The 21344-nt window shown below is 40.7% G+C and overlaps 1 protein-coding gene across 31 annotated transcripts in view; it reads right to left on the bottom strand.

The window, feature by feature from the left end:
* Nucleotides 1-21344, bottom strand: part of LOC139762982 (negative elongation factor D-like) — a 303098-nt gene that overhangs the window by 203301 nt on the left and 78453 nt on the right. For 23 of the 31 annotated variants that reach the window (XM_071688451.1, XM_071688450.1, XM_071688452.1 and 20 more), the window contains 2 exons: nucleotides 19805-20081; nucleotides 18589-18644 (listed from right to left, as the gene is read on the bottom strand). In XM_071688451.1, the coding sequence (XP_071544552.1) occupies nucleotides 18589-18644; nucleotides 19805-20081 (333 nt within the window). Of the gene's footprint in view, nucleotides 1-4638; nucleotides 4749-5836; nucleotides 5962-10278; nucleotides 10349-13069; nucleotides 13214-15949; nucleotides 16042-18588; nucleotides 18645-19804; nucleotides 20082-21344 lie in introns of those variants that run through there. The other 8 variants (XM_071688468.1, XM_071688470.1, XM_071688466.1 and 5 more) reach the window with 8 other exon arrangements.

The raw sequence follows: 21344 nt of genomic DNA, 5'->3' as shown, positions 1-21344 counted from the left end.
GTATACATACCTACATTCACTGAGAACCAATCACTTTTCTCTCTTCCTACAAGTACACATCCCTTACATCCTCGATAAAAACTTTTCACTGCTTCTAACAACTTGCCTCCCACACCATATATTCTTAACACCTTCCACAGAACATCTCTATCAATCTATCATATGCCTTCTCCAGATCCATAAATGCTACATACAAATCCATTTGTTTTTCTAAGTATTTCTCACATACATTCTTCAAAGCAAACACATGATCCACACATCCTCCACCACTTCTGAAACCACACTGCTCTTCCCCAGTCTGATGCTCTGTACATGCCTTCACCCTCTCAACCAATACCCTCCCATATAATTAACGTATTTTTTTAACTTTCTAAAATGGGAAACAGAAGAAGGAGTCACGCGGGGAGTGCTCATCCTCCTCGAAGGCTCAGATTGGGGTGCCTAAATGTGTGTGGATGTAACCAAGATGTGAAAAAAGGAGAGATAGGTAGTATGTTTAAGGAAAGGAACCTGGATGTTTTGGCTCTGAGTGAAACGAAGCTCAAGGGTGAAGGGGAAGAGTGGTTTGGGAATGTCTTGGGAGTAAAGTCAGGGGTTAGTGAGAGGACAAGAGCAAGGGAAGGAGTAGCAGTACTCCTGAAACAGGAGTTGTGGGAGTATGTGATAGAATGTAAGAAAGTAAATTCTCGATTAATATGGGTAAAACTGAAAGTTGATGGAGAGAGATGGGTGATTATTGGTGCATATGCACCTGGGCATGAGAAGAAAGATCATGAGAGGCAAGTGTTTTGGGAGCAGCTGAATGAGTGTGTTAGTGGTTTTGATGCAAGAGACCGGGTTATAGTGATGGGTGATTTGAATGCAAAGGTGAGTAATGTGGCAGTTGAGGGAATAATTGGTATACATGGGGTGTTCAGTGTTGTAAATGGAAATGGTGAAGAGCTTGTAGATTTATGTGCTGAAAAAGGACTGATGATTGGGAATACCTGGTTTAAAAAGCGAGATATACATAAGTATACTTATGTAAGTAGGAGAGATGGCCAGAGAGCGTTATTGGATTACGTGTTAATTGACAGGCGCGCAAAAGAGAGACTTTTGGATGTTAATGTGCTGAGAGGTGCAACTGGAGGGATGTCTGATCATTATGTTGTGGAGGCTAAGGTGAAGATTTGTATGGGTTTTCAGAAAAAAAGAGTGAATGTTGGGGTGAAGAGGGTGGTGAGAGTAAGTGAGCTTGGGAAGGAGACTTGTGTGAGGAAGTACCAGGAGAGACTGAGTACAGAATGGAAAAAGGTGAGAACAATGGAAGTAAGGGGAGTGGGGGAGGAATGGGATGTATTTAGGGAATCAGTGATGGATTGCGCAAAAGATGCTTGTGGCATGAGAAGAGTGGGAGGTGGGTTGATTAGAAAGGGTAGTGAGTGGTGGGATGAAGAAGTAAGAGTATTAGTGAAAGAGAAGAGAGAGGCATTTGGACGATTTTTGCAGGGAAAAAATGCAATTGAGTGGGAGACATATAAAAGAAAGAGACAGGAGGTCAAGAGAAAGGTGCAAGAGGTGAAAAAAAGGGCAAATGAGAGTTGGGGTGAGAGAGTATCATTAAATTTTAGGGAGAATAAAGGTAAGGAATAAAAGTAAAGGAAGTAAAGGAAGGAGGTAAATAAAGTGCGTAAGACAAGGGAGCAAATGGGAACTTCAGTGAAGGGCGCAAATGGGGAGGTGATAACAAGTAGTGGTGATGTGAGAAGGAGATGGAGTGAGTATTTTGAAGGTTTGTTGAATGTGTTTGATGATAGAGTGGCAGATATAGGGTGTTTTGGTCGAGGTGGTGTGCAAAGTGAGAGGGTTAGGGAAAATTATTTGGTAAACAGAGAAGAGGTAGTAAAAGCTTTGCGGAAGATGAAAGCCAGCAAGGCAGCAGGTTTGGATGGTATTGCAGTGGAATTTATTAAAAAAGGGGGTGACTGTATTGTTGACTGGTTGGTAAGGTTATTTAATGTATGTATGACTCACGGTGAGGTGCCTGAGGATTGGCGGAATGTTTGCATAGTGCCATTGTACAAAGGCAAAGGGGATAAGAGTGAGTGCTCAAATTACAGAGGCATAAGTTTGTTGAGTATTCCTGGTAAATTATATGGGAGGGTATTGATTGAGAGGGTGAAGGCATGTACAGAGCATCAGATTGGGGAAGAGTAGTGTGGTTTCAGAAGTGGTAGAGGATGTGTGGATCAGGTGTTTGCTTTGAAGAATGTATGTGAGAAATACTTAGAAAAGCAAATGGATTTGTATGTAGCATTTATGGATCTGGAGAAGGCATATGATAGAGTTGATAGAGATGCTCTGTGGAAGGTATTAAGAATATATGGTGTGGGAGGCAAGTTGTTAGAAGCAGTGAAAAGTTTTTATCTAGGATGTAAGGCATGTGTACGTGTAGGAAGAGAGGAAAGTGATTGGTTCTCAGTGAATGTAGGTTTGCGGCAGGGGTGTGTGATGTCTCCATGGTTGTTTAATTTGTTTATGGATGGGATTGTTAGGGAGGTGAATGCAAGAGTTTTGGAAAGAGGGGCAAGTATGAAGTCTGTTGGGGATGAGAGAGCTTGGGAAGTGAGTCAGTTGTTGTTCGCTGATGATACAGCGCTGGTGGCTGATTCATGTGAGAAACTGCAGAAGCTGGTGACTGAGTTTGGTAAAGTGTGTGAAAGAAGAAAGTTAAGAGTAAATGTGAATAAGAGCAAGGTTATTAGGTACAGTAGGGTTGAGGGTCAAGTCAATTGGGAGGTGAGTTTGAATGGAGAAAAACTGGAGGAAGTGAAGTGTTTTAGATATCTGGGAGTGGATCTGGCAGCGGATGGAACCATGGAAGCGGAAGTGGATCATAGGGTTGGGGAGGGGGTGAAAATTCTGGGAGCCTTGAAGAATGTGTGGAAGTCGAGAACATTATCTCGGAAAGCAAAAATGGGTATGTTTGAAGGAATAGTGGTTCCAACAATGTTGTATGGTTGCGAGGCGTGGGCTATGGATAGAGTTGTGTGCAGGAGGATGGATGTGCTGGAAATGAGATGTTTGAGGACAATGTGTGGTGTGAGGTGGTTTGATCGAGTAAGTAACGTAAGGGTAAGAGAGATGTGTGGAAATAAAAAGAGCGTGGTTGAGAGAGCAGAAGAGGGTGTTTTGAAATGGTTTGGGCACATGGAGAGAATGAGTGAGGAAAGATTGACCAAGAGGATATATGTGTCGGAGGTGGAGGGAACGAGGAGAAGAGGGAGACCAAATTGGAGGTGGAAAGATGGAGTGAAGAAGATTTTGTGTGATTGGGGCCTGAACATGCAGGAGGGTGAAAGGAGGGCAAGGAATAGAGTGAATTGGAGCGATGTGGTATACCGGGGTTGATGTGCTGTCAGTGGATTGAATCAGGGCATGTGAAGCGTCTGGGGTAAACCATGGAAAGCTGTGTAGGTATGTATATTTGCGTGTGTGGACGTATGTATATACATGTGTATGGGGGTGGGTTGGGCCATTTCTTTCGTCTGTTTCCTTGCGCTACCTCGCAAACGCGGGAGACAGCGACAAAGCAAAAAAAAAAAAAAAATAATTTACCAGGAATACTCAACAAACTTATACCTCTGTAATTTGAGCACTCACTCTTATCCCCTTTGCCTTTGTACAATGGCACTATGCAAGCATTCCGCCAATCCTCAGGCACCTCACCATGAGTCATACATACATTAAATAACCTTACCAGCCAGTCAACAATACAGTCACCCCCTTTTTTAATAAATTCCACTGCAATACCATCCAAACCTGCTGCCTTGCCGGCTTTGATCTTCCGCAAATCTTTTACTACCTCTTCTCTGTTTACCAAATCATTTTCCCTAACCCTCTCACTTTGCACACCACCTCGACCAAAATACCCTATGTCTGCCACTCTATCATCAAACACATTCAACAAACCTTCAAAATACTCACTCCATCTCCTTCTCACATCACCACTACTTGTCATCACCTCCCCATTAGCCCCCTTCAACATGTTCCCATTTGCTCCCTTGTCTTACGCACTTGATTTACCTCCTTCCAGAAGGTAATGATATAGTCAGAAAATGGCTTATTAATTTGTTTCTCAGTCCTGACAAATAACTAACTGTCTAAGCATATGAAATAAAAGTTTAATTGTCAAGATATCAATAATTTTTTCATTAAATATTTAAGTCAAGTGGCCATCTTATCAAACGTGGAAAAAAATTGATATTCTTGGAATTTGTGACTGGTGTCAGATACAAAAATCTAACAAAAAAGTAAAGCTAACAGGGAGAGAAAATTTCATGGTTCCACTATTTCTAATTCTACTTCAATTTTCATGTAGTGGATAAAGTTTATGAAATATCTATCACCAAGTCTGTCAAAAACACAAGGCCAGAATGTTATACACATTATAACATGTTTACCGAGAAGCCAGCCATATAACCCTGTCAGGTTTGTCATATTCCCCACCACATTTTACTTAATCTCCATGTCATATGCTAACCACCACACTTCTCAAATTTTACACAAGTTTCACATCAACTCCCTAAGCCTATACATTATAATACTGCACACGAAAGTCATACATTGACCTGATTCACTCTCACCTGATTAAAGTAAATACTCCACAGAACGGTTGGTTGGTTTGTCTTCACTGGAAAAGAGCCTCTGTACGGCAATCTTCAAATCCTCCTCTGCATCCAACCCAACGCAAGTCATATGAACACAGTCTGTTCAACAAAAACATAAAAGTAAAATACTGAGCATGAATATATAGTTACAAAGAACGAACTGGGTGAGTTAAGTTTTATCAAGTGTTATCTATGACAGGGAGAGACTGTACAGTTGTGGGCAGAATGCCAGTAGTCCACATGTGGGTGAAGCAGAGAGAAACGACAGCTACCTGAGTCTGAGGAGTGTAGCTTGACAACCACATAAGAGTTAGCTCTGTGCAGCCATCACTAACTCTCCCAATACCCAAGTGGGTAGTGCTGGTAATATGACTTAGTGGTTTTTGGCTGCCTACCATATAGTGAAAAAACAAAGCATATAGTTATGGATATGGGGGGATAAAGACTGGAGGAGGTAAAAGAATTGAAGTGTTTACGAGCTATTTTGGGTAAGTTTGGAGAGATGGATGGAGGGTTAAGTGAGAGAGAGCAGGAGAGGGTAGAAGAGTCACTGGGTAACTTACCAGAATAATGAAGGATTAAGATGTAAGGATAGAAGTGAAAAAAGAACTCCATAGTCCTCTCAACCCTGACCTATGCATGTGAAACATGGACATGGAATAAGTCAAAGAGGGCAAGAATCCAGGCTGCAGAAATGAGCTATTTGAGAGGAGCATGTGGTTTGACTGGATGGAACGAAGAAAGAAATGTGGTACATGAAAGATGTGGTATGGCAAGGAATGTAAAGGGAATGAACTGCAAAGTGGTAGAGTCAGTGAAACATAATCATTTGAGGTGGTTTGGGCATGTGAAAAGAATGCAATTCAAGTTTACAAGGAGAGTGTTTGATAGTACAATTACAGGGGTTAGTGTGAGAGGAAGACCATCTGTGACATGGACAAATAGAGTACAAGAGTACTGGAGAGAGAAAAATGGTGGAATAAAACATGGAATGGTGTATGTGAGGGAGGCTTGTAAGGACAGGGATACATGGAGACTTTTGCTGTGGCCATCTCCTTATTGGGAGTTCCCGATGGGAACGGGCATCAGAGATACAGATAGATAAAAACCTAATATTCCTTACATACACATAATAAATCATCCCTTTCCCACACTTTGTACAGAATACTTGTGAACAAGTAACTCACAAAGATTTTTGGGACAAACACCGGAGCCTGCACCAACTTCAATGATAGTAACTGGCTGGGGGTTCCCATCCTTTGCAGGAAGACGAAGTAAGGTAAGTTGTTCTTTTTCATTGCACAAGATGGATCTAGAAAAAGGAAGGTTTCATATCAATCTCATGAAATTCTAGGACCAGGATTGCCTTCTGTTGAGCTTTTCTCTTTCTCAAGTTCTGAACAGTTATATTTCACTCCAAATCTGTTAAGTATGAGATATGCCACTCAAATACCTGTCAGTAATAAATAACTTTTCCCAGTAATGAAAGTTCAGTAACCGATGTGAGTCCAGGGATTTCTAATGAAGGGCTTGCAATTTTTGATGAAGGCTCAGAAACAGCTTTCCATGAGGACCCAACCACTTCTGAAGAAAGCCTAGCAGCTTCTGACAACAAGGGTCTGGTAACCCATGACGAGATCCCAGCAGCTTCTGATGAGGGTTCAGCAACTGCTGCTCCTGATGATGACCTGGCAACATCTGTTCCTGATAAGGACCTGGCAACAGTTTTCCACAATGAGGACCAGGCAACAGCTTTTCCCATTAAGGACCTAACAACAATTTTTCCTAGTAAGGACCTGGCAACAGCTTTACCTGATGACAACCTGGCAACAGTCTTTTCTGATGAAGATCTAGCAACAATCTTACTTGATGACAGCTTGGCAACAGCTTTTCCTGATGATGACATGGCAATAACTTCCACTGATGAGGGCCTGACAGCAGCTTCTTCTAATGAGAGCCTGGCAGTAACTACTGATGAAGGCCTTGCAGCAGTTTCCCCTGATGACAGCCTGACAGCAGCTTCTCCTTATGAGGGCTTAGCAGCAATTTCTGTTGACCGCCCAGTAACAGTTTCCAATGTTGGCCTAACAACAGCTTCTCCTGAAGAGGGCCCAGCAGTAACTTCTGACAGGGGTTAGCAGCAACATTTAAAGAGGGTTCAACTACTGTTTCTCCTGATGACTTGGCAACGGCTCCTAATAAGAACTTTGTAATAGTTTCTGATGGCTCAACAGCGGCTTCTGACAAGGACCCAGCAATGGCTTCTCTTGACAAGGGGGTCCCAGTAACAATTTCTCTTGATGAGGGCCCAACAACTGCTTCTTCAATTGAGAGTCTAGCAACAAGCCCAACTAAGGAGGGTCTAGCAGCAGGATCTGGTGAGGACCTAGCTGAAGCTTCATACAATAAAAGTCCAGCAACAGGTTCCTCAGACATGGGCTTGGTAACTGCTTCCTCAGTTGAGGGCCTGACAGTAGCATCCTCTGATGAAGGTTTAACAGCAGCTTTCTCAGATGAGGGTCTAACATCAACCTTCTATGATGAAGGTTCAACATCAGCTTCCTTAACTGAGGACCTGACAACAGTTTCCATTGTTGAAACCTCGACAGTAGATGCCTTAGGTGAGGACCTGACAGTGGCTTCTACTGAAAGCTTGACTGAACCATCCTTTATCAAGTACCCAGTAATAGTTTCCTTGGACAAGGGATCTGCAGCAGCAGCTTTATCTGAGGACCTGACAACTTCCTTAAACAAGGGCCAGGCAACTTCTGATGAGGAGTCAACAACTAATGAGAGCCCAACAACTTCAAGCAATGGAGGCATTTTAGGGCTGAAGCAGACCTCTGTAATAGTTGATCAAGCAGACTTTGAGGGAAATGTGGATAGTGTGGATTTGATGATAGAAAAAATGAAAGACCAGTTCCTTACAAACTATTTGGTGAATGATTATCAGCTTCCACCTGAAATGGACATAGAATATGATTATGATAATGAGCATTATGGAGATGGGGGGGTGAATATCATGTTAGATAAAAATTCAGGAGAGGACAGTAAGATACCAGAGGCAGAAATGGGGAATGATGGCACAAAAAAAGTGGCACCAACTGAAGATGGTAATCCTCCAACTACAGATATGGATACAGATGAAGAGTCCATAACAAGTGGTGTAAATTTGACAGGTGACTTGTTTCTTGTTAGCGCTTCAAACGGTGCTTCAAACCATACAAGTACTTCAGGTATAACAAGTGCCTTGGATATAACAAACAGCACGTATCTTGCCAGTGGCTTGGATCCCACCAGCAGCTTGGACGCTGGAAATGCCCTTGCCGAGCTCACTGTGATGGACCCTGAGAGAGTGCAGGTGCATGGGAATCTGGTTATCATGGACCACTCTGAGGATCATATGGTTGGAGAGGAAGCTACAGTGAAGATTGGAAACCAAAGTGCTGTTACACCTCATCCACTAAATGCTGAGGATGAAGGAAGTGATGATGAGCATGGGGAGGATTTGCTCATGAGTCACATTGAGCCTGAAGAAGTGGTAAATCTTGAATCAGGCAGTATATTGACACATGTTCCAGTGAAAGGAACTGACCCTGACACCTTCTCTAACACCAATCTAGAAAGTATCCAGGATCTTGGTGATGGCATCCACTGGCTTATTTTGAGTGACAGTGCAGCAGTGGATGATGGAGCTGCCAGTTCTGTACTTACAGTTCCTCCTGAGATTATCATTACCTCTGGCAGGCTTTGGCTCTAGTAGCACAGATCAATATGACCTTCCTGTAACAACCAAGCTTGAAAGCAGCACTGCACTGCCAAATGAAATTGGAATACTTGGGGAGGAGAATGACAGGGAGACATTAACACACAGTGATGTGCACGGAGGAGAAAATGTTAAGGAATCTCAAGAAGAAAGCATTCTAGGAATGGCTGTGGAGTTGGCTGGTGATGACATTACAGAGGTGGTTGGAGAAGGCAGTGTCGGAGATGCAGCCAAAAAAGAGAACACAACAAAAGAAAGCACAGGCACATTTACAGAGGTAGTTGAAGAAGAGAACATTATGAAGACCGGGGAAGAAGAGAACACTATGAAGACAAGGGAAGGAGAAAACCCAGTTGTGACAATTGGAGAATATGATATAGGGGTATACCAAGACAACCCTGGTATATATGATCACACTGCGATCCCAGATACTCTTGAAGATGAAATTAACAGTTTAGAATCTGATGATGGTGTAGCAGATAATAATATAGATGAGAGTGACGGAAACATAGCTGTATTCAGCAGTTTGGTGGATGTAGATGAAGCAATTTACATATCTGTTATCAACAGTGGAGCAGGCTTACTTCCAGTCAGTACAACAGATATCTCTGTAAGCAACAGTGTTAAAGACACTACCATACAGCACATTACAGTGGATCCCATTATAACTGATGGTACAATGAATACTGCAGATGACGACACTGCAGCACTGTTGTAGATAACAATGCAGTGAACAGTATAATGGATACAACTACAGGTAATAATACAGTGGACATCACTGTGGATAATAGTCCAGTGGACATCACCATAGATGATAGCATAGTGGACACCACTGTAAATGAAAGGGCAATAGCCACAGCCTTTGATGATATCTCGGTGGATGCTGCTGAAGGCAGTGCAATGGACAATGTTGTTGACAACAGTGAAGTGGACTTTACTATAGATGATGGTTCTATGGACACAAGTGCAGATGAGGGTGCAGTGGATGCTACAGTAGATATCACATTAACTTTCTTCTTTCACACACTTTACCAAACTCAGTCACCAGCTTCTGCAGTTTCTCACATGAATCAGCCACCAGCGCTGTATCCAAAACTCTTGCATTCACCTCCCTAACAACCCCATCCATAAACAAATTTAACAACCATGGAGACATCACACACGTTGTTTAATTTGTTTATGGATGGGGTTGTTAGGGAGGTGAATGCAAGAGTTTTGGAAAGAGGGGCAAGTATGAAGTCTGTTGAGGATAGAGAGGTTATAAAATGTTTTTACTTTTTCATTGACACTTATGATGTTTTAATGTAAAGTGTGGTAACAAACATGCCAAGAATGCCTTGGTTGACATTTAGTTTGCAAGTATTTTTGATGTATCATTGTCATAGTCATCCTAATACTAATATGGTGCTGGTGTTGGACCATCATTACAAAAGCGATACTAATCTAGATTTGGTGTTTGTCTCTGTCTAAGAGTGTTAGACTGATAGAAGAGTTGTCAGTGATGATATCATCCAGGTCTGAAGATAGACATTTGTTTCTAGTGAGAAACCACAAGATAAGTAAGATGAGATTAGTATTGTACTTCATGATGATAGGTATAGCCTGCAGTTGTGGCAGTACAAGAGTGATGGTTAATGTACACCTCTTGTGCCACACATCCTCAACTGTTGCTTACTGAGCACAAGCCATTACAAAAGTGAGGCTACTGATATTGTCAGCTTAATCAAATGACCTACTGAGGGATCAATGGGAGCTCATAAGAAACATCAATTCTAAGAGATATACAACTACAGTGGCTGTGGTCTTGCCAACAGTTGGTTTCTTTGTCAGGTCAGTTAAAGCCACTTTCCTTAAAAACTTTACCTGAGTATCTCATTGTTTATGATGCTTCAACGATCCTTCTACATGACGTAATAATTGGACTTGCAGTGGGCTGAAACAAAGAAAATCATCTATCACAAAGAGAGATTAATTAACCATTGACATAGCATTTATTTACACAATTTCCTAAAACTGCATGTAATCATCTCCAGGCTACTATTTCTCTGTGCAAAATACTAAACCTTAAACATTACATACTGGCACCGCCTGTAACCTTAAACTTACTGTTAACCTTTCCTATTCTTATTCTCTCCTGAATTTAACTCCAACTTATAAAAGTTTTTCATTAATCATCACCATATATTCATACCACTCTTATCTTCCATCATGTATTTTTAAAATAAATACCTTTAAATTACACATCACTCACATCCTTGGTTTGATCAACTTGATGCAATATCAATCCATCCTTGGCTTTAGCAACTACCTCCACATTTCATGACATGCCATACTTAGCTTACCAACTTCCCTTTTATTGAAATTTACTCTTATCCATGACTTATCAGCTACTTCCTCAGTATACCACATCCTTGTTCTTGGCTCCATCAGCAAATGTCTCCAGATGCCAAGTGATCATCACTCCATCATTACCTTTGTTTTGCGATCCTCCTCACAACCTAATTCAGAATAGACACATTTCTGTGGCACAATGAACAATAAATAGACATATCACACATTCACTCAGACAAAGATGAAGGAATGATACAGAATTCCCTTGCCAACAATGTGGAAAACTGTGGTTGACAAGGTACAAGGCCTTTGGAAAACATGGAGTCAGGCAGTATGCCTCATGAGATGAGAGACATACCTTATGTCCTATAACATAGGCTTCAAAGTTAAAAATAAGCATGTTATACTTCAAAAACAACAAAATGGATATTCTCTCAATGTACACAAAATGATGTACAAAATTGTAAAGTATTACTATAATGGTAGTATGTTCCTCTGACACCATCCCTCCATACTCCCAGACATCATCCTACCAGCTACGAAGCACAAAAGGCTACCTCAACATTTGCCCAAGCAACATTGCCTGTTTATGACACTCCTCCAGCCTCTAACTAGTAATATTGGTCCATCAGGTTGGCTTACATGCAGCCTGTGGTTACATGACATACCCAGTGCACAGAAAAAAATTTTGGTGTTGCTGTGTACACTCAAAACTTGATTCTGTGTTTGGTAAAGTGGTGTACACTATTCGTGGCATGTATACACAAAAGCATGGTTGATAAACCCACGGCAGGCAAGGGACCTCTATATTCACCTTGAGTAAGCAAAGCTTCATGAATGTTCAATTATGATGGAAGTTTCTAACTAGTATTCTCTCAATACTATGCTTCTCATACAGATCAAAACCTCAGCAAAAAGAAGTGCCAGCATGATGCTTTAGCTTTCTTTTTTGATAGGGAGGGCACCAAGAAACAAGCATAATGATAAACAACAGAAGCATAACTATATACAATCTTAGTCACGAATACCTTGCTGTCATAATAATGACTTTGCTAACTGATATATACTGCGTCATCCAGAATATGGCAGTCACAAGATCTGGCAGTCCAAGACACTACAAGTTTACTCACAACCCTGCTCAGCTTGGGCAAGCAGGAGATACCTTCCAAAACTTGGGATCCTGATGCTCTATGTAGCACATACCCTGAAGCAGAATCTTACTCCGTATAACCTACCCAAGAAATACTTAAACACCATCTTAATGATGCAGAAAATGTTATTGGCTAGATAGAGCATTAAATTCGCACAATAGAAATTGAGTCATCAGCCTGATCAGGGCTAAAATTTGCACCCAAGGATCAACTCCATTAAAGGTTAAGTTTCATGACAAAGCTCTCCTTGCACCTGGTACAGTGCTACTGTATAACGGCAGCATGAAACATATGGTGTGCGGAATTCTCTCTTCATATGTGGTCTTGAAACAAAAGAAAATACAACACATTACATATGAAGTGTTTGACCTATCTTCTAAGGATGCTTCAAAAAGGGCAGCAGAGCCATTACTATATGAGACTTAAGCAAGTGGATATGAAAGACCACCAGACATCCCGGTAAATGACTTTTTTTTTCATATTTGATCGCAGTTTCCTGTGTTAGTGAGGTAGAACCAGAAACAAAGAAAGAAAGGTCACATCTGCTCACATCCATTCTCTAGCTGTCATGTATAATGGCATACTGTACAATCTTTCTATCAAAATTCAAAAGAAACCTCTAAGGATATAATATATCAGCACAATCCCGGGGTTTGCACTGCAATTATTTCTATGTTTCTTAATTTGGTTCAAATACCATTTGGTTAACTCATAGAATTACCTGAATTATGCCTCATTTCCCCTTTAATATTCAAAATTCATATGCTTAAAGAACCTTAATAACCTGTTCTGGCCTATCAACAACTCCCTTCACAACAATATATTTCAAAATTCCTAATTTACGCTAATACCTATCTTTAATCCCATTCTCTCTTCAAACACTCAATCTCATGCTCTTCTAATTTCATAAACATCCTACTGGAAACATCTGTAAAAATAACTTGGGGTAGCAAAACAACTCAACCACAGAAACAATACAAGAGCAAATGAGGCCTTTTCTTCTGCTCCTGGCTCTACCTTGCTAAAGAGGAATATGGCAAGCAAGGTGTGAAATAACAAACAAAGATGAAAAAATATGCTCCTTGAACATACAGGCTTTGCATATTAGAAGCCAATGCATCCAAACTCATAGCTACTGAGGCACAGCCTTTTGAAATCTTACTCATACTTACATAACTTTCTCAAATATTACCTATAAACTCATTCACCAAGTCACTATCTGTATTCATGGAGCCTGTGATATCCTCATTCTCGACCAGTGGCAGGAAGAGCTGGACAAACTCTACTGTGTAATGTGGTGCTACAATCTCCAGCACCTGTTGTGAAGAAAAATCATAAACAATGAATAGCCGAGATGAATAACTTCAGTTTGTTAGCTACTGATACAAATTTTAAAGCGTATGTATGCTTTTCCATCAGGATGGAACACCCTCTGCCTCTGGCTAAGCTGAGGCAATGAATTCTTAATCCGACAATTGTGTCATCCCTTAATAAATCAAAACAAGATAATAGTGGCTAAATCACATGACTTTGTGTTCAGCTATCAATCATTAATACAGCAGTACTTGCAAATTATAACGTGTGCACAACCTACCTGTTCTATTCATCACATCTGTCCTATGTTTCCAATGCACACTGCATACTATCTACATAAATATTGCAACATGTCACTCTGAGCAAACCTTGCATACCATTTAAATCAATTACATATACTGTGTACATCCTGTGCATTAACTACACATCGTATATATCACCTCCATGCCCTGTACATATAACAAATGTACTAAACCACAAACAACCATGTGCAAGCCTTGATAAGAAACATCACAAGATATACAACTCAACTTCATATGCAACATGTAGTCAGTAAAAGTAGTCAGTAAAAACATTAGGTAGGAACCTTTGCAAACACTGCGCTAGAGTAGCCCTCTACCAGTGACCTGTTAAGGGTGAGGCACAAGAGGCTACGAACTGGCACTTGATTTCACAAGTTATGGAGACTCTATTGCCATGGCCATCCCACTGAGGGAGTTCCAGTTGGAACAGACATCAGAGATATTGATAAATAGATGAATAAATAATAAATAATTACTACATAAGCAAAATTAATTAAATCAAATCCATAAAAAAATTCCAAATCTATTTTCTTATCTATGTTCCTCCCACACAAGTCCCATAGGAGGAGAAACCGGTGAAAAATAACTCGCGAGGCGGAGCAACACAGCTCTAGTCTCGTCGTGTACTGAGTTTATTTACTTCGCTGAGTAAACATGATCTCTTCCAGCCAGTAAACAACAATGGGATCTTATACATTCAATAAGGCATCTTACAGACTGACAATGGGATCTTAAAACATTCAATAAGGCATCTTACAGACTGACGTGTCCACAATGGATTAAATGCGTCATTCCATTATTTTCGCAGTCAACTTTCATACGTCTGGCGCCAACATCTCCCCACCGTAGGAGTATCTTTAATAACTCCTGTCCTTACTCTCAACAACATGATCATATGGCATCAGGATGTATAAATACAAATGTCTCACTAAGAGTCAACTCAACCCTCACCCTGGAAAGCAAATGACACAATAAAACAATAAACAATACCCAAAGGGACTATACTGATCACCAACCTAAATCTACAATACATCTCAAACCCTCCAATCTCACATATTCAGCCTCTGAGGAGGCTTTACAGTTTGTTCTGTTCTAGACACATAAGTTGACGACGGTGTCATGGAGTGAGCCTCATCAAAACCTTGAGCATATGCTGGGAAGGCATCTGTTGGTGGTAAGGGACTATGAGCTTCATCTGTTGTAGCTTTCTTGCTCACATAGGTCCTTATGTGACATTTCAGGAACCTGGCAATCACCTTTAAGCTCTCTATGAAATCCAGCAGTGCATCCAATTAAAAAATGAGAAGGTGTTAAAGGGCTTACAGAATTAGGATCATCTGTGGCAAAAGTTAAGGGTCTGGAATTTACACATGCCTCAATTTCATGTAAGGTAGTCTCTAGCTCACATCTTGTTAAACATTTTACACCAAGAGTCTTTCTCAGAGCTAATTTAACAGATCGGACTAATCTTTCCCACCAACCTCCCCACCATGGAGCATGGGGTACAACAAACTTCCACTGGGGAGCAAGGTTGCCAAAGAACTGATGCATTTGTTTAGACATACTAATAAAAGTCTTGGCATTGGCAGAGTAAATAACTGATGGAAGGCCTCTTCCGGCAGAAAACCTACAAAAGGCAAGTAAGCAATCATCATAAGACATAGAGTTAGTCAACTCTAAGTGTACTGCACAGACAACTCCACAAGTGAATAACAAAATGTACAGCTTCTTGCATGGAAAATCAACACAAAACAGTGGTCCAGCATAATCTACACCTGTCACAGTGAAAGGAGGAGCAGAGTTAATTCTTAGTCCTGGGAGAGGAGCTACAGGCTGACAGCAAGCTTGTGAGTGATGTCTACGACAAATCATACACTCTCTACAGACTACCTTAGCAAGCTTTTTTAATCCGACAATTAAGTAACAAGATCTTAATGTTGAAATTAAAGTGGAAACACCAGTGTGTTTCAGAAATACATGTTGGAAACTAACTAACAGCTTGGCAATGTGACCTGCTGGAATAATCATAGGATACTTGCAATCATAACTTAATTCAGCCTGGTCCAGCCGACTCTTGCTTCTCAAAAGACCATTTTCATCCATAAAAGGACTGAATTTCCTAAAGTCAGAACTCTTAGGGAGTGACTTTCCAAGCATTAAGGCATTGATCTCTTGGCTGTACCTTTCTCTCTGAACACAAATTATTAACTTTGTCTTAGCTTGATCTAACTCTGTATAAGACAAGGGCCCAAAACATTTAACAGCATGAGGTTTACAATTGTTCACAAACCTTATTACCCAAGCTACACACTTAATAGCTTTTGTAAAATGACCCCAGCGGGTGTAGTCAATCCCTACTGATGGATGCTCGGACACTAAGCATGTCACTGGGCTGTCTGGGAATACCTCCTCTACAATGGGCAGTGCTGCTGGTACCTCATCCTGTTGCATGGGAGTAAAGTGTTCAGAGAGCCAAGCAGGACCATTCAGCCACGAGGTACAGGAAATTAAGTCTTCAGCAAAGGCACCTCTGGAAATAAGGTCTGCTGGATTATCTTTACCAGGAATATGCTTCCACTGAACTGGGGGGATTTAACTCTGAATCTCAGTTAATCTATTCGCTACAAAAGTCTTCCATCTATTAGGGTCTCCCTTTATCCATGACAATGCTACTTTAGAATCAGTCCAGCAGTACATTTGTACATCAATTAAGAGTAGGGAAGTCTTCACAAATACAGATAGCCTAGCACACAAAGAGCACCCATTAATTCCAACCTCGGCACCAACAATTTCTTGATAGGTGCTACCCTTCCTTCGGCTAGAACTAAGATTACCTTAAATGACCCGTCATTATCAGGAACTCTCAAGTATACACAGGCACCATACCCCTTCTCGGAAGCATCTCCAAAGGCATGCAGTTCTACATTTTGTAGCTTGTTCCATACAAGTTCTGGAAAGTAACAACGATTAACTTGCCATGTGTTAAGAACTTTTATATTTTGAACCCACTTCTGAAACCGGTGTTGCAATTCTGTAGGCAAGATCTCATCCCAAGAAAGTCCAAGTCTCCAAATATCTTGGAACATAATTTTTGCCATCATGATTACTGGGCATAGAAGGCCAAGAGGATCAAATAATTTACTGATGACACTGATAACTGCTCTCTTTGTGGATGCTACCTCAAGATCCTTAAATTCTAAACAATCAAATGAAAAACTATCTCCAGTCAAACACCACTGTAAACAAAGAATCTTTGTCTCTGCATGCTTGCTGGGCTCTAAGTAGTCATTAAATCTGTCTTTTAAGGCATTGCAGTTCGAGCTCCACTTTGAAAGTGTCATACTGGCCTTGGATAGAACTGACTGTGCCTCATCAAACTTAGCAAAGGCTTCCTCTGCACTGTCAGCTCCTGACAACCAGTCATCCACATATAGGTTATCCTTTAGCTCTGCAATAACTTCAGAATCAGGAAAGCTTTTAAGATGATGTTTAACAGTTGCGTTCAACAGAAATGGACTACTTTTATTACCAAATGGAACTCTAGTAAATCTCATTATCCGAATGTTACCATTATAGTTCCAAAGAAATCTATGCATTTCCCTGTCTTCTTTCCTTACATTAATCTGGAGGAAAGCTTTAGTGATATCACCAGTTAAGGCAACCTTCCACCTTCTGAACCTCATTAGTACCTCTACCAACTGTGGGTTAAGAGGGGGACCCACCTCAAGACAGTGATTTAATGACTTCCCTGACAACAGGATGATGAGGAAGGTAGAATGTGGGGTATGTGCTGTTCATCTCACCCTCAGGTATCTCTTCAATGATGCCTTCCCGTTTGTAACCCTCAAAGGGTTGTGATTGAGAGGGAGGTGGCATGCACAGAGAATCAGACTGAGGAGGAACCTGTGACTTCACCAAAAAATATCAAATTTCTTTACCTTTCTGACATCTTTTATAAACCACAACAAACTCAATTCTAATTCTCTCTGCATTCTTCCTTTTATTGTACTCATTCACTGACTCCATCATTGTGGATTACACAAAACCCTTTGAAACACTGTTCCATACCAATTAAAGAACCTGACTCCATCATTGTGGATTACACAAAACCCTTTGCAACACTGTTCCATACCGATGAAAGCACTTCATTTTCATGTCTACAAATTTTATGCACTTCTGTATAACAACCATGTTTCTCTCTCATTCAGGGGTTTGATATTTTCCTATTATTTCTTCCCCTACCACATATTCAATATCAAGCACTGTATGATCACTATTCCTAAGTATTTCTTCCACTTCCTGGCAATGGCATATCAAGTATTGTAGGATAACTGTTCCTGAGAGTGTTTCTTCCACCTCCTGACTATGGTAGTGAGATCATTTTTACAAAGACTGGGTCTTCTACTTCCAGGATGCTGCACACAAAAATGAAATGCAGTATCAGTTGTGCATCTCCCATCTTACTAAGGTGCTCATGGTGACAGGTAGTACTTAAAGTTTACTTATCTACAATGAAAGAATTTGTCTCCACAATAAAAAGAGTGTGGTTGTGAGAGCAGAAGAGGGTGTTTTGAAACGGTTTGGCCACAGGGAGAGAATGAGTGAGGAAAGATTGACAAAGAGGACATATGTATCAGAGGTGGAGGGAACAAGTCGAAGTGGGAGACCAAACTGGAGGTGGAAGGATAGAATGAAAAAGATTTTGAGCGATCGGGGCATGAACATGCACGAGGGTGAAAAGCATGCAAAGAATAGAGTGAATTGAAACAAATTGGTAAACCGGGGTCGAAGTGCTGTCAATGGATTGAACCAGGGCATCTGAAGCGTCTGGGGTAAACCATGGAAAGTTTTGTGGGGCCTGGAGGTGGAAAGGGAGCTATGGTTTGGTGTTTTCCTGGCACTACCCAGGATAGTGATGGGCAAGGATGAAGGCAAGCACATATGTATATATACATGTGTATATATGTATATGTCCATGTATGGGCATTCATGTATATACATGTGTATGTGGGTGGATGGGCCATTCTTCGTCTGTTTCTTGGCATCATAAGAACATGAGTAATGGGGATACCTACCTGGCAACATTTGAGGAGATGAGAAGCTCAACTAGAGGGCCTCGGGAGAACAGCAACTGTAAGGGAAGATGATATGAGAATTACTCCTCTTTTAAATTATTGTGAACGACACATGAAAAAAGTAAGTAATGGGTTTAGATACTTTTCTATTTGAACTGTAAGTAACTTCAGTCTTGACCATTATTTTCACATCAAACTGCACATACAGAATGGTTAATATAAATAAATGTTTGTGTGTAATGCATGAGTACAAGTAGGATGAGAGGAGAGCGAATTGTTCCAAGTGAAGGTTGGTCTGCAGAAGGGGTGTGTAATGTCACCATGGTTATTGATTTATGGATGGTGTTGTGAGGGAGGCAAATGTGAAAGTCTTAGAGGGGTGAGGATGCAGTCTAGGGAATGGGAGGGCTTGGAAAGTGAGTTAATTGCTGTTTGCTAATGATACAACAATGGTGGCAGATTCAAGTATGAAACTGCAAAAGTTAATGACTGAGTTAGGAAGGATGGGTGAGAGGAAGTTGAGAGTATATGTGTATATAAGCAAGCTTATTTGGTTCAGCAGAGACGAGGGACAGGTTAGCTGTGTGTGTTTGATCAGAGAAAATTTAGAAAAAGTGAAATGTTTTAGATAGTTGGGAGTGTACATGGCAGCAAATGGGTCCATAGAAGTGGAAGAGAGTCACTTGGTGGGTAAGGGGATAAAGGCTCTGGGAGCACTAGAGAATGTGAGGAAAGAGAGATCATTATCTGGGAGAGCTATCTACTCTTTTAACAAGTTTTTAGCTTAATTTTCAAACTGTCTTCTGGTTGCTCTACCCCTATATCTCTCGAACTGTTCACTGTCCATGTCTTTGATCCACTCAAAAAAATTAAAGGCTGTAATCAGGTCACTCTTCACTCTTCCAAATTGGGAATAACTAAAGCCTTTAGGTGAATGTGGGTAAGTGTGAATTATATATCAAAGAGTGAGAACGTGGAGTGATTAAAGATTTTAGAAATATTATCAATGGAGAGCTAAATTCTATGCATAAAAAAAATATTTCTACTCTGCATGAAACTGAGAAAGTACTATATGGCTGGCCTTACACTCCCAGTCAATTCTAATTTCACAGTGAAAAACTTTTGTTCAACATTGCCATTAAGGTGCTCATGACAGTGTGTGCTTATCTTCAGTTTAATACTAAAGCAGCACAGTCACCTACTTTCTCCTACATACCTTAGGAGCAAGATCCAGATTAAATTTTCTTGATAGATTCATCATTCTCTCTTGAGACCATTTTTCTTCAACCTCTTCTTTAGGAACAATGTCTTTGGTTTTGGGTTCTGCGTCCTTTTTCTCATTTGAACCTACACCTGGGTCATCTGCACCACTAGTCTGGCTGTCACTACTTGCACTTGGTGGTGTCACCTTTTCTTTGTTAGAGGAAGATTCCGGTGGTTTGTCATTCACAGAACTCGATGTACTTGCGGACAGACAGGGTTCTATCACTTTTCTGAAAAGAATAACATTGTCTAAAAGTCAACAAATAAATACCAGCATAATAGACTAATTATCAATCATAAATATAGGATGACAGACATCAAAAAATATGGTAATGCTCAAAAATGAAATGTTGAAAGGTATGGATGAATGAGGTGTGACAAGAGATGAAAAGTTCAAGTATGAGTCAAATGTCTAGAAGATTACAGACCTGCATACATATTCTTATGTGACGCTGTTCTCTGTCGTGGTAATAAAACACGGATATATCCTGGGAATACATGCCTGGGAAATATTCAGCATAGGCCATTCTGCTATGAATGTGAGACTGTCTACACTATGTAAACAAAAATTCACAGAAATAAAGCTGTGGCTCACTACTACTGAACAGCACCATGAAAGTATCACATTTCATATCACTGGACCGGGAAAAGATCAAAATTCAAAGTAAAGTTGATGCTGAATGTGTATTGCTATCGCATCATCATAAAGTTGAAAAATTGTAAGTCAGGGGACATCTGTACCTGGTATTACTGTAACATCAACTCTCTCTTAGAAACCCCACATTACAGGAATAGCTGAGTCTGCCTCTAAGAAACTGGGTGTCCTGTTTTAATGTCGAAACTTCTTTTCTACTGAACAGTTGCTCCATCTTTAAAAGGGATTGACTCATCTTTGTATGGAGTACTGCTCTCACATTTGGAATGGTTCTAGCTCTGGATCCTTACTTGACAGACTTGTCGAAAGTGGTCTAGCTTATAACTGTCTTAGGCTAACTTCCAAACCCCCTGCCCTATGCTGCAATGTTAGTTCACTCTCCCTCTTCTACAGGTATTACTTAAGTTTTTGCTCCTAAGAGCTGGCTGCTTGTATGCCCCCACCACCAGTGAGACCTCCCAATACTAGGCAAGCTGTTGTGTCACATGATTACTGCGTAGCCATTGGTAACTAAACAGCGGGCAGTTTTGATACCTGTTTCTTTCCCTACATGTCAAAGCTTTGGAACTCTACCTTCTCATGTCTTTCCCAATAACTATGGCCTGGCATATTTCACAAGACAAGTCTTTCACGTCCTCCAAAATTCATAAATACTTTTCCTTGTCTTTTCTTTTTCCATTTCACAATTCTCTATATATCTCAATTAAGGCCCAGCCTTGATGGGGACTTTTGTCCATGACTGTTGCCTTTAACAAAAAAAAGATATTTTACCCTTTATTAATCTATCAGGTAAGGAACGGGGAAATGGCACTCATGATGAACACAGGAAGATAAGTGA

The sequence above is a fragment of the Panulirus ornatus genome, chromosome 45 (genome assembly GCF_036320965.1).
Source record: "Panulirus ornatus isolate Po-2019 chromosome 45, ASM3632096v1, whole genome shotgun sequence".
NCBI lineage: Eukaryota > Metazoa > Arthropoda > Malacostraca > Decapoda > Palinuridae > Panulirus > Panulirus ornatus.
Note: the sequence above shows the minus strand (reverse complement) of the source record. Positions and strands in the feature narration are given on the sequence as shown.